Source organism: Lactuca virosa, chromosome 3 (genome assembly GCF_052849685.1).
Source record: "Lactuca virosa cultivar CGN04683 chromosome 3, Lactuca_virosa_CGN04683_v6, whole genome shotgun sequence".
Lineage (NCBI taxonomy): Eukaryota > Viridiplantae > Streptophyta > Magnoliopsida > Asterales > Asteraceae > Lactuca > Lactuca virosa.
Window position 1 is genome coordinate 29176188 of NC_136428.1, and position 14416 is coordinate 29190603.

The window sequence follows — 14416 nt, forward strand, 5'->3', positions numbered from 1 at the left end:
TTGGGTTTTGTTTAAATGTTTGGATGTTGTTGGAAAATACTACTTTATCTATTATTAAAATGAAATTTTTGGGACCATATTTTTGGATGTTACACTAAGTCTTAGTCTTATATTCCTGGCGACTAATGATAGTCTGGATTCCTCACTAATCTCGATGTCTACATCAAGATCTATCAACTAAGGAACAACCAGGAAGGATCATATCGGAGGTAGGGTCTTTTTGGTATACAAAGTATACTGTTTGGAAATCCCACTTTAAACACCTCACTATATCCAGCCTAGACATCACTCCTATAAGTAGATCAATAAGTATAATGACTTTAGAATCACTGATAAATATTAATTATAGGTTCATAATAACAACTACGATTATAATTATAAGTTACACTCAAAGTAAATTAAGTGTAGCTCAACTTATAGAGTATTCTGATGAAAACCGGGAATTATGCGGACAGAACTTTGACCCGAGAGCTTTTAATCGTCGGCTATCTGACATCGCACGGCCTCGCTAAAGTAGTCGGAACTAGGGAGTAAAAAGGGAGTAAAAGCTAGAAAGTATTCCAGAGAGAATTTGAAGAAAGTATGAGTAAATAAGGAGAATTCACTGGGAATTTATAGGCCAAAACAGCATGCGCGCCACACACCATGTCCCTGCGTGCCATGCACTATTTCGGATCTGATAACGTGTCTCTGGCAGGTGGGTGACACGTGGCAAAAATCCGATTGTCCACGTCGAAGTGTCAGTGCACGCCACCGCGTACCTTGTCGGCGTACGCGGACTTCTACAAAACTTTAAAATTTCATATCTTCTTCATATGAGCTCCGTTTTTAACGTTCCTTATGTAAACGCGTAGATATCGACGAGATCTACAACTTTTATTTAGACTTCGTCGGTTAATTTTGACTTTATTTTTAAAGTTATATTTTTAATAGGCTTAGACTGTTAAAGTTCGTTCAAAATTCATAACTCTCTCGTCTGACGTCCGTTCTCGATTGTCTTTATATCAACGAATAGGTATTGACGAGATATTCAACTCTCGTTTAGATTGCTTTTCCTAACAATCGGAAGATTTTAATTTCGGTTTCAGAGCCTTACACTGATACGCTGAAACTTCGAAAAATCATAACTTTCTCTCACGAAGTCAGATTTAGGCGTTCTTTATATGTACATAATTTTCGTCACATATACTATAACTTTGGTTAAGATTATTTATCCTAAGTAATCTTCTATCAAAATGTCATTTTATCACTTAATATATCTTAATCTCTAGCCCGAATTTTCAAGTGTTACAGTCGTTATCGGCTGCCGCCCACAGCCACCGAATCGCCGCCCACAATCACCAGTGATGTAGTGTCATTATAAACTACCCACAAGTCCTCCCTTCTGTTCTTGATTTCTTGCTGATTACCCTATTTCACGTCACTATAAACCACCCTCTTGCTACATCCCCATCTCCTTCCTTCAACCCTATCTCTCTTGCCCAATTGAACCCAAATTTCTACTTTGACATAGATTTACTCACCTTCACTAGAAAATCAACCCAACTTTTTTAATATCATTTGGAATGGGTATATCAGATAAGGTGTGAACGAAGGTTGCGTCTCCGAGGAACTGGAATGAGATACGAAGGTTTCCTTATTTCCTCTTGAGATACGAAGGTTTCCAGATTCAGACAAGTATGTCGTGTCTAACCAACCATTTTCTTCGTCTATGAGGTCTACGAGGAGTTTAAAAGGCACCGGATATGGAACCTTGAAGGGAAGAATCTTGAATGAGAGTGTTGTTTTATCAAAACGGAAAAGAATCCTTTCTTGGAAAACACTGAACATCTCATATTTGTGTTTGAGGGAGTAGCCGCCATGAACATCTCATATTTGTGTTTGAGGGAGTAGCGGATGAAGAAGAAGGTAGATGAAGAAGCACAGTTTGCCGGTGGATTTGAATCAGATGCACAAGGGATTTGAATCAAATGTCGCTATGATCATCTCTGACTGGATGAACGAAGGTGATGGTGGCAGAGTAGGAAGACGCTGAAGTTGAATCAGATACAAGAGTGATGGCAGGAACATCTTTATGGTTTGAAGCCAAATTTCTTTTGGTTTTCATACCCATACACTAAAGTTTAGTCTTTATCTTCATAGTTGAAAATAAATAAAAGAAGGGTTTTGATTTGTTTTAATGAAAGAGCTCACCATCATCTAACTTACAAAACCCACTTGAAGAATGGGTTTGATTTTTTTGGTTTAAATTTTTTTCTGTGTTTATTTTTTTTCTGGGATTTATGAAGTGTTCTTGAGAACCATGAAGAACAAACGAAGAGGGAAGGAGAAACAAAGGGGAAGAAGAGAGAGAGAGAGAGATATTTATTTTTATTTTCTTGTTTTTTAGAGAGAGACTTATTTTTATTTTCTTGTTTTTTAGAGAGAGAGAGAGAGATGTAATTTATTTTTGTTTATTTTAATTGTTTTTAAATTGATGGTAATAAAACAAAAATGGAAAATTAAATAATAAGGTCAAAATCGTCTTTACAAAAAAAATTCAAATCAAATTGGAACAAACTTGCAAGAAAATGAAAGTTTTGGACCATTAATGCTATCCTAAACCGTTTTGGCCCAAACATGCTAGTTTTGACATACCACAAGGACCATTCTTGCAATTTTGTCAAATTAAAAATAAAAATAAAACTCACCCTACTACCACACCCACCCACTATCTCTTTAAAATATATACTACCCATCTCTCTCTTACTCTATTGTGTCACCGGAAACCACCGCCACCTGCCGGAAAGCACCGTTATCTTCCAGAAGTCGTCGCCACCTGCCGGAAACCACCACGATCTGCCAGAAATGGCTGTCACAACCACCATTATTGCCGGAAACCACATCCAAAACCTACATTCTATCTGCACTTCATATCTCTATTTCTCCATTGTCTCTCTTCTTCTCCGAAAACGTCAAGAACTACCACACTATTTTATGAATTCAAACATATTTTTTCCAAATCTGAAGAACAAAACATTCCATTTTTGCATATCTGAAGAACAAAACATTTCATTCAGCACGAATACATTACTAAATTTGTAAACCATAATATGGATCTAGAAAGACGAATACAACACTGATATGGATCTAGAAAGACTAAGACAAAAAAAATCCGGCAGCGAGCATATGGCCTGATCCGTTCGACAGTGTTGAAACCCTTTCTTTGGAGCTACCGCCATCTTTAGATTTGGAAAAAGGACGTTGGGTTTTTTTCAGATTTGTACATGACGAAGCTAGGATTTTTCTCCATTTCTTTCCTTCTCCACCGACCTTCTCATATGGATTAGGGTTTTCATTTTATCTTGTTCAATTTTCTCACTACCGCTGCCATATTAGGGTTTCTGTTTCATCTTTTTCAGAACCACCACTACTAGGGTTTTCGTGTGAAGATAGATTTTTAGGGCCGCCACGACGAAGATCTGTATCGATTTACACACACCGATGATTACACATGCCGCCGGGAAATCAAGGTCTAGAGTTTCAGCTTGATTTCATTTGTCTTGGCCTAGCGTCGTCGCCCTTATTAGGTGGTGGTGGTGGTTGTGGTTGTCATATCTTCTGATAAGGGTGTCGGACGATGGTGCCCACGACGATGATGGTGGCATCAACATTGATATATTTCGGCAAGTGGCGGTTGTGGTAATATTCTATATGAAAATGGGAGAAGAGTGTAGGCTTTATTAGATAGAGAGGGGGGGGGGTATTTTTTTTGTTTATTTTTTTAATTAATGTAAATAAAGAAAAATGAAAAAAGAAAAAATAAGGACATAATCGTCATCTTAAGAATTGTTAAAATATTTTGGACCAAAACTGCAATGAAATTCTTATTTTGTATGAGTGGTGCTAGTCCAAAACTTTTTGGATCAAAGTGGAAATTTTGAGCCAAACACAAGGACTATTTTTGTAATTTTATCTAAATTCAATATTTATTTTAAGATGATATATCTAGTTTATATAATTTGAATGTTTGTTAATGTGAAATTTAGTATTAACTAAATATATCATCTTAAAATAATAGGGTATTTCTAAATTTATTTACCTTTTAATTGTATATTTTATTTTATTTTTAAATAAAACACAAAAATAATTTTTGATCGTCTTTTGTCGTTCGTTTTTCTTGAAAACTATCAGCAATCCTTACAACCACCGTAAACTACTAAACTCCACTCCCTCTCGGACATGGGTGCCTACACATGGATGCTATCTTAAAAGCCTTTGCCATGCTTTAACGATTGAATTATGAGGATGATTGGTTAACTAATTGGAACAGACTTTCTTAGATCATGATAATTAAGATGATGAAGTTTACTTCACCATGAGGTTCTTACATGTCTACCGGTTTTCTGCTTTATTCCTCACAAGCACCACTAGTAATGGCTAGTCTACCTGATGATGAGTGTCGGAGAACACCCATCACACAACCGCTACCTGCCACCGTCAACTCTAAAGCACTGCTGACACTGTTGGAAATCAGGCCATTAGAGGATTGAAAAGATGTAGTCCTACTATGTAGTTTCGTTCCAACAGACACAACGAGGCCGACCATCTACCTCCAACACGCCACCGGCGATTCCGTTCATACCCCTCCGTATAGTTGGTGAAACACGTCTCCCCCTCTACATTCCTATTTATAATACACTGTTGAACGACCAATGTTTGAAACAATACGAGAAGTGTTTGGAATATTATCAATGAACGCTGTGCATCTCCAACATTACAGTTCGGATTTCCAAATTGATTTTGGTTGCTTTCATATTCCGGCGAGCAAATTCAAAGCAAATAATTTGTCAACATATTCAAATCGATTTTGGTTGTTTTTATTTTCCTGCTGATAGTGTTTCTTCTTATTTTCTGGCGAGCAAGCAAACAAAAGAAGAAATATTTTTTCAATGTTTTGGGTTATTTTGCTTTTATCATTTTCCGGCGACAAACCAAACAAAGAGGAGGCTGGAGGCAGCGAGGAGGCCTCTTAGGCACAACCCATAAAAGTCTAATAAATATTCTGTTACTAGGTTAAAACCCGTGGAACTCACGGGTGTTGATTTTTAATTGAATTTAAAAATGAATTATTTAATAACATAATATTTCTGATAACTTATCAATTGTAATATCGCATTTTTCAATAAATTTTTGATTTGTAAGTATTTAATTACAAAATTAACGGTAAGTATTTAATTAGAAATGAAGATTTTTGAAAACCCTTATTTTTGGTGGATGATTCTTGTTGGACATACGCAGATGATGCATTACCAATGTGTGTAATGAAATTAACATAAAATACAACAATATGTAATTATAAATAAATAAAGTAATATGATGGATTAAGTGTGATTTGCTAAAAATGAATAAAATATGCTACAAAAAAGTTGGCTACAAATTTCGAAAAACTTCCTTATAAACAACATTGGATGTTTTATTTGTGAGTTTGCCATCTTTATCTAAAATTAATAATTTTAATCCCTCTCTGCTTTGAACTCTAGATAAGGCAACATACAATTGTCCATGTGAAAAAACTGGATATTTCAAAAACAAACCAACCTTTGATAACGATTGTCCTTGACTTTTATTAATAGTCATTGTAAAACATACGACCAAAGGAAACTGTCTTCTTGTGAATTTGAAGGGAATCTTTTTTTCTGATGGAGTTAAAGACATTCTTGGAATAAAAGTTCGGTTTCCAATATTAGTTCCGGTTATTATACGTGCCTCAATAACACGTTTACCCAATGATAACACCTGTAGTCTTGTGCCATTACATAAGCCGTTTTTCTGATCAATATTTCTCAGTAACATTACTGGAACACCAATTTTTAAAACTAACTTATGATTTGGTAAACCGGATACTTTGAGACCATTTAATACATCAGGAGAGTATAAATTTGCATCAAATTGATCATGGACAAATTCGGATTCACATATGCTGTCTGAACTTAAATATTCAACTTCATCTCCTAGAAACTTCTTAAGCAAACGGTCGTTTATTTCCTGGACAACTTCATTTTTGGGAGCAAGTATCGCTCTTTCTTGGAAATAATTTATATCGCTATATTTCTCTAAAATTGAAGGATATACAAACTCAATTAAGGAACCTATAGAATCAAGTGAATCATTAATGAGAATATCATCCAGAATATCGATAATTGTTTCACCGTCATTCAGACCACCAAGTTTGCCTTCTCCTATATCCAATAGCCAATTTGCAAAATCTCTTATTTTTCCTATATCAGATTGATCCCTTCCAACAGTTAGCCTCATGTTTTTTGTTAATCTATGGACTTTGCAATGTTGCCATAAATGTGAAGAACTCAAAGAAGCATTTACAATGTTCTGTCTACTGCCACCCGGAACAACAGGTAGAATCTGTCTAAAATCTCCTCCAAAGACAATAACTTTCCCTCCAAATGGAATATTTGAGATGGTTGAATTTCTGCACCTTAACAAATCCTTCAAAGTTCGATCTAAAGCTTCAAATGCATGCTTATGGACCATAGGTGCTTCATCCCAAATTATTAAAGAGGTTTTTCTTATTAAGCTAGCCAACTTACCATCTGGATTTATTTTACAAAAAGAATCCTCTGTAAGTTCAAATGGAACTATAAATCGAGAGTGTGCTGTTTTACCACCGAGTAATAATAAGGAAGCAATACCGCTTGAAGCAACATTTAAGACAATATTACCTTCAGATCTAATTGCTGCATATATTGTTTTCCATAAAAAAGTTTTACCCGTTCCACCATAACCGTAAACCAAGAAGACACCTCCTTTATTTTCTTGAATAGCACTTATGATGTTTAGCAAAATGTTACGTTGCTCATTTGTTAATGCAAGAAACATACGATCATAGTCATTCTTTATAACGGGAATGTCGTAATCTAGCTCCTCGGTGATAAGTCGATTGTTTGAAGAAGAAACGGATTCAACATCTAGGTATGACATGTTTTTGAAGTTTTTGAGAGTAGAGTTGTTTCGAAGTAAAATTTGTTCTATTTCGAACAAAGATAAGTTTTTAAGTTCATCTACTCCGAGTGACAATTCTGCACGAAAATATTAAATAATTAATAAAATATGTGTTCGATATTTAATAATTTTATTACTAATTATTTAATGGTGTTGAATAATAAAAAGAAATTAATTTAAATAAAAAATAAGAAAAAAATGTAATACCTGCAGACTTAAATCTTTGTCGTTGGTTATATAGAATTCCATCTGCCAGATATTCCCATGTATTTTCCCAAACGACCTCTGGTTTAGACATACTATTACACATCAACAATGTAGCAAATAAGAAGCGTAGATAAAAACCAGATCTATAATGACTTGCTTCTTTAATTGCCTCAATGTATTCCTTGTCATCATCTAATAGCCCGAGTGCATAACAAGCATCTCTAAAAGAAGAATGTGTTTCACCATTTACCGTGCAAATTTCATCAAATGATGTTGGACCTTTTACTTTATTTAAAAGAATCCTTAAGAAATATGCTTCACCTAGTTTAGGTGAAACCGAATGAATTCTACCGATGGCTTTTCCTACTTTCCTTCGCTTCCAAAACCGACCATTTAATATCCAAACAAACTTTGTAGGAAATTCAAGATATGTGAGTTTTCGTGCTTCACTGTCGATTGCATTACACTCCATCCAAGATGTGAACTTTGAAGCCGCAACAGAAGGTTTGTCAAGAACATCATCAATATCATCGTCTTCGCCATATACAATCTACTGTTGATTAGGATGATGAAAAGGTAGTCTGACAACAGAAGGATATCTGCAATGAACATCATATTTAAAAATTCGCCATGATGCTTCACATGCTGATAAATATCTACAATCGTAATATTCAGCTATTTCATCGACCGCATCATTATTTTCACATTCATTGTTGGTTGGTACAACAGCAACTGTAGCTCTATCAGGACCCTTATTTATGTATTTAAACAAATACTTTATAGAAGATCCCTGATTGCACCATTCAATATTAATATGTGCCTGGTATCTTTTCAATAGATATTTGTTGTATGGAACAACATTTCTATTATCCAACCTTACACCTGATTTTTCAACAAAATGACCATCGTTTCTCCGCCTATATAACGGAAAACCATTCTGATCAACAGACGAATGATTACAGAATTGTTTTGGAAAGTTTTTAGAACACCTTTTATCCACCATGCATGGACAATTCATATTTTCAGCTCCACATGGACCATGAATCATAAACTCATTCACAAGTGAATACAATTCAGGATCTTCAATTCTGTCTGGTATCTCTGCTGAAAGTATTGGATTGATACATTCAACAGTTGGTAGCTTGTTGTCATAATGCATGAATAGACATATATGACTATGCGGCAAACCTCTTTTTTGAAATTCAATGGTATAAACATCTGTAAAAGAATTTGCCAAAAAAAAGAAAATGTAATTAGATTTTAAAAACATATTTAAAATATAATAGTAAGATCAATGTTTTATAAAAAATTAAAAAAATATAGTTTTAATTACATGCTTGAACTTTGCCGAAAATTTGATTCTCCCTTAAGTCTTTAATGAATGCATCAAGCTTGATCTTGAACAACCTATAGTATATCAGGCCTGTCTTCTGGTTGAAGTGAAGTATCCTTAAGAAACCTTTTAATCTCAGGCCTTTTGGGATTACACGTAAAGGTTATGAAGAAATCAGGATATCCAAACCATTTACATAGTGACATGGCATCCAAATAGTTTTGCAGCATATAGCGTGCACCACCGGTAAAGGACGAAGGTAATATGACACGTTGGCCGACATTCGAGATATCAGTCGTTCCTTGAGCTTTTTGGTTACGTAAATTTTCATAAGATCACATCTAAGAACATGGTGTTGCCTACGTATGTAGTACAATCTCTCCGTTTCCATCATAGTATAGGTATCTACCAAAAACTGTTGAAACAACCTTTTTGAATTAAGTATGAGAGAGAACGAATGATCTCTGTCTTGAATCCTATAAGCGAAATATTCTCTCATTGTACATTTCGCACGCTTGCTGTCGGTCGTAAATGACACACCTCTATGAAGAATGTCAACACTGTAACCATCATCCCCATATGGAAATAGCAATGGATATTGGAGAGGAAGGTACGAAGGATGCAATTCACTGATACGTTGTAGAGAACCATTTTTTGTTTGAACGACAATATCCCTCTTTTCGATTGAATCAGAAATGTCACCAATAATTAAAGCAGCAACCTCAGAAGCAGTCAGTAGGTTATATGTTTTTCCATCTTGCTCCCTTCTCCCGATAAGTCGTAACTTCATATCAACTTCTGGATTTTTCTGAAAAGTATCTCTTACCATCCTATAAGATCTAACCAAGACATTATTTGAATCCAACATCACCTTAATATCTTCAATAATATCACTATCAATTGATGTTGATTGATCCTTTTCCCCACTAAAATAAATAAAATTATACATAATATTAGTAATATATATATATATATATATATATATATATTAATAATAATAATAAATTATGAAGAAGAAGTTTGAAAAAATACCGAAAACATCTTTGTCTATTTGTAATTTCGTTGTCAGTGTCATAAATGTATAACTGAGAGAATTTTGGTTCCGATCCTTTTGCTGGTAAAAGACTTCCAATACTATGATAATTTTGACCACCCAATCTGAAAATGTATGGGGCGTTTCCTCTATTGATTGAAGAATCAATTTTACCACCCATCGACGTAAAAGAAAACATTGAATTGTAACGTCGAATGTTTTTCATGAAGTGTTTGCTTTTTGAATCCATATTTCAGAACATTCTTTCAAAAGTCGGGGGTGCTTTCTTTAAATCTGGAAGTTGAACTTTGCCGTAAGCACAACATAATGAATAATTTGTGTTCCCCTTTTCTTTACCTCTAATGGATTCATTTCTCCATAACTTTGCACGACATGTTTGACATACAACATTTTGATCACCATGATCCAAATATTCTGTAAAATAAAAGCGTTGAATAAAATATCAATGAATTTTATAAGTATATACAACATAGTATTTGAAATGTAAAATGGATATTATTTTTTATTACCATTTGAGATACCAACTATAAGATTTTCATTGTTCACTTGATGTATATTTTCTACATCTTCTGTCAAATCAATCAATGAGATAGGGGATAAATGTATCGTCTTCGTTTTTAATTTATGACATCCTGGATTTAACTTGATTGATGATGAAGAAGTCGTTACTGTAGATGCATTTTTTGATGTCATTTCATTTGAAAGTACATAGTACTGTCTTCTGTTTGGTAACTTGGAAGTGGCATATTTATCAAAACTGATGTTATCTGACCAAAAAAAAGTATTATATATATATATATATATATATATATATATATATATATTATATACAAAATAGATAATAGTATATTTTAAAAACAATAAATAATTACCATTTCTAATGTTAGATAACGGATTTATAACATTTGTAATGTTAGATAACGGAGTTCTAACATCTGTAAAGGAAGAAGAGTATTGTATGGTTGTATTATGCATTCCATGTGAAGTAAATGAATTGACATTTTGAGTTTCACCAACAATGTTGGTTGATTGATCTGCAAATAGCAACAACTTATAAAACTTGTAAAGATATGTAGAAAACAAAGTAACAGTAACGCATAGAATATAAAATAATAATAGGGTTATTTTCCAAATATACTTGGAACGTTCAATGTTGTTTTCATTTTCTTCGATCTTTTATTTTCCAAATATATTTTTCTTTGTCTTCTTTTCTCTCGGGCTTGCATGTGGTACATGTTATTGTTGTTTTCTGCATAAGAACACATAGGATAGGAATGAATGTCTATTTAGAAGAGGTAACACATTTTTTTTTCAAGTATGTAGATATTTTGATTAAACTTCAGTTTGTGACATCTATTTCAGAAGATTTAACACTTTTTTACAGTATTTGCAGATTTTGTGACAGATGAAGAGATTCAAAAACCTTGTTTCAAAAGATTAGAGCTTTAACAACTTGATGGATCTTTACAAGGTATATAATATTTTCTTAGTCAAGATGCCTTTTGATCGAAGTTTTTCTTTAGTTTGATTGGAATTTGAATTCAATTCCATTCCAACATTTAGTTGCAAATGAGTATGGAATTGGAATCCAATAAATCGATTGACTTTCAATGTTCAACAATAAATCCATACAGAAACCAATGTAATCTAAAGTCAAAAGACTAACCTGATATATGAATATGAAAATCTTGCAGGAAGTAAGAAGGCTTTAAAATGAAAACCAGTTGACGTGTGAACTGAAATGAGGAATAGAACTTCTATGAAGCAGATTGCTGTAACTTTGAGGAAATAAGATTCGCAGATGCAATTGAAAGACAAAGAAGACGAATGAGGATTTTCAAAATAATTGATTTCACGTTCTGAGGTATATTTAGAGATATAAACTTATTCACATAATAATATCTTCAAAATATACTCCCAGATTTTATGAATTTATTGTTGTTGAATTTTTATTGGATAAATTTATGTTCCAGATTTTATGGGATTTAATAGATTACAAATCAATTAAATTTTAATATATGATTTGAATTTAATAAGGGATTACCGAAAATTATGAAACAATAATTTAAATATACGAAATTTATAGAGGATATACATATACTATATATGGTGCAACCATGAGAGAAATGTATAATTAATTACAAATCACCTAAAAAACAGAATATATTAATATACAGATTACTTAAAAAACAATACTATATTATTCAGTTTTGGTCTAAGGGAGATATTAACACTGTAAAAAAAATATTCATAATAAGTCATACGCTGTATTATGAAATCCATGTGTATGTTTTGTTTCAGAATTCATAATTTTTATTGTATGAATACATGCATACGATCATAAGACTTTAATAAAAAAAATAGTTAAATTGTTCTGTTTGTAACCTAGCTTTCTCTGTTTGCTTTTGAATACGATACACGAAATAAGGAAAAAAGTCTGCCATGCTTGTTCCTTTTTGCTTGACTTGATTTAGGATGTATTATTTTATTAAGAATAAATCTAACATATGTCATTCAAAAACTGCATAAAAACTTACCTACGTGAATGGTTAAATTCTTATATTTGTAACCCAGCTTTCTCTGTTTGCTTTTGAATATGATACACGGAATAAGGAAAAAAGTCTGCCATGCTTGTTCCTTTTTGCTTGACTTGATTTAGGATGTATTATTTTATTAAGAACAAATCAAAGATATGTCCTTCAAAAACTGCATAAAAACTTACCCACGTGAATGGTTAAATTCTTATATTTGTAACCCAGCTTTCTCTGTTTACTTTTGAATATGATACACGAAATAAGGAAAAAAGTCTGTCATACTTGTTCTTTTTTGCTTGACTTGATTTAGGATGTATTATTTTATTAAGAACAAATCAAAGATATGTCCTTCAAAAACTGCATAAAAACTTACCCACGTGAACGTGTTTCCAAAAGATGCATGATGTGTCCTTTTCATTCCAATAAACATGTCTACCGTGATATCCTTTAAACAATCCTTGTTTTGTCTTCTTGCTATAACATTATACGGTGGATTGTGGTTTGGAAACTACTTGATGCAAACAGAGAAATTAAAAATTTAAAGTATATTAATATGACTTAATGATAAAGCATGATTTAACTTTTCATTACTTTCATTGCATGTAATTTGACTTCATAAGCATGCTGTTACTTTTAATTACTTTCATTGCATGTAATTTGACTTCATGCTGCGAATAGTTTTTAACTTTTTGCATTTGTCTACTACACTCCTTTTTGTAATATTAATTAGTGTATCTTTCATTAATTTAAATAGGGAAACAAAATACTACATAAAACATAACATGTTTAATATGTTTGTCTCTCCCAAATAAGAAAGGACATTAGTTTTTGCTCCTCCATCTTGTGCATGCTTCCCACCAAATGCGTTTCCATACAATGGAATTGATTCGAATTGCAAATGAAGTAAGACAGATAAACAGTAAGTACATAAATGACCTCATGAAGGCATTTTTTTGCTTGAAATGGTCAAAAGTGTTGGAATAATTGTTGTTGTGATTTTGCTTTTCATATGTGAAACACAACACTTATACCGAAATTGCCCCTGCAGCTTAGAATTAGATAACATGACAAATAGTAATGACAAGTTAGATATCATGAATTAGTAGTGCAAATGCTTTTTTTTATAATCCATTAATACGTCAATAAACCAATAATCATTGACATCCTAAATATCCAAAAATAAAAATAATACCAAACAATGAAAATATCTTTAAAAGCAAATAAACATCAAAATATATTAAATGTGTGTTAAAACCAACTCCAACTAACTTGTCCACATTAAAACAATAAAAATATCCAAATATATCCAAAACAAATAATAATTGACATCCTAAATATCCTAAAATAAAAAGCATACCAAAGAATCAAAATATCTTTAAAACCAAAGAAATATCAAAATATATTAAATGTGTAATATAACCAAAACCAACTCACTTCTCCACTTTTGGAATTAAGAGTGGAGTTTCCTCTCCGATTGATTTTCTTTTAGCCTTAGTTGAACTTAAATCATCTCCAGAATCAACGTCATAAATGTCTTGGAGGTTGCGCTTCAAATCAGTTGATATTTTGCTAGGACTTGTTGCGGTTGATTTATCAACTGTTGATGGTGTAAAACTTTCATCTGTTTGTGAGATCACATCCTAAATTTTTTTTTTAAAAAAATAAGTATTTAATTGGAACAATTAAATATAAAAAAAAGTTAATGAAAGAAATTGAAAAACCTTTTGAACTGTACAACATCATCTGATTCCAAAGGCACTTGATTTAAGGAGACGGACTCAATACTCTACAAAATTAAATGGAAATATGTTAATCGTTATGTATTTAAATAGTAAACAAATATAAATGGTGAACCCTAAAATGTTTTGCACGATAAGTTCTAATTTACTTTCCAATTCTGAAAGAATTGATACATTTTCTGTAAGCTTGAGAATGGTGTAGATATTATTATAGTTGTTGACATTGTATTTTGTAATATCTACAAGAAAACAAAACTTGCGGTTTTTCAACACGTTAAGTTGCATTGGAAATAGTGCATCACTGTCTCCAGCCTGTAAGAAGATTTTTATTAAATTATAACAAATTAAATGTATTATGATATTAATATATGAATAATATAATATACCGCTTCATGTATCTTTTTCAACTCGTATGCACTTATATCTAACAACCTCTTTGCTTCTCTATCAAAAAGAGTCAATCCGATGGTACCAGTACCATCTTGTACGTTGATTGGAATTATATACCTTAAAAAAACAATTACATAAATATTAATTATCTACAAAGTTT

The 14416-nt window shown here is 32.5% G+C and overlaps 1 protein-coding gene across 1 annotated transcript; it reads right to left on the bottom strand.

Moving 5' to 3' along the window:
* Nucleotides 1-2745: 2745 nt before the first annotated feature.
* On the bottom strand, nucleotides 2746-9753 carry LOC145163374 (uncharacterized). The gene is made up of 6 exons (XM_079082217.1): nucleotides 9572-9753; nucleotides 9080-9465; nucleotides 7817-8424; nucleotides 7207-7756; nucleotides 5581-7076; nucleotides 2746-2892 (listed from the first exon to the last, which is right to left on the bottom strand). The coding sequence occupies exons 1-6, from the start codon at nucleotides 9751-9753 to the stop codon at nucleotides 2746-2748; spliced, it is 3369 nt and encodes a 1122-aa protein (XP_078938343.1).
* Nucleotides 9754-14416: the final 4663 nt, after the last annotated feature.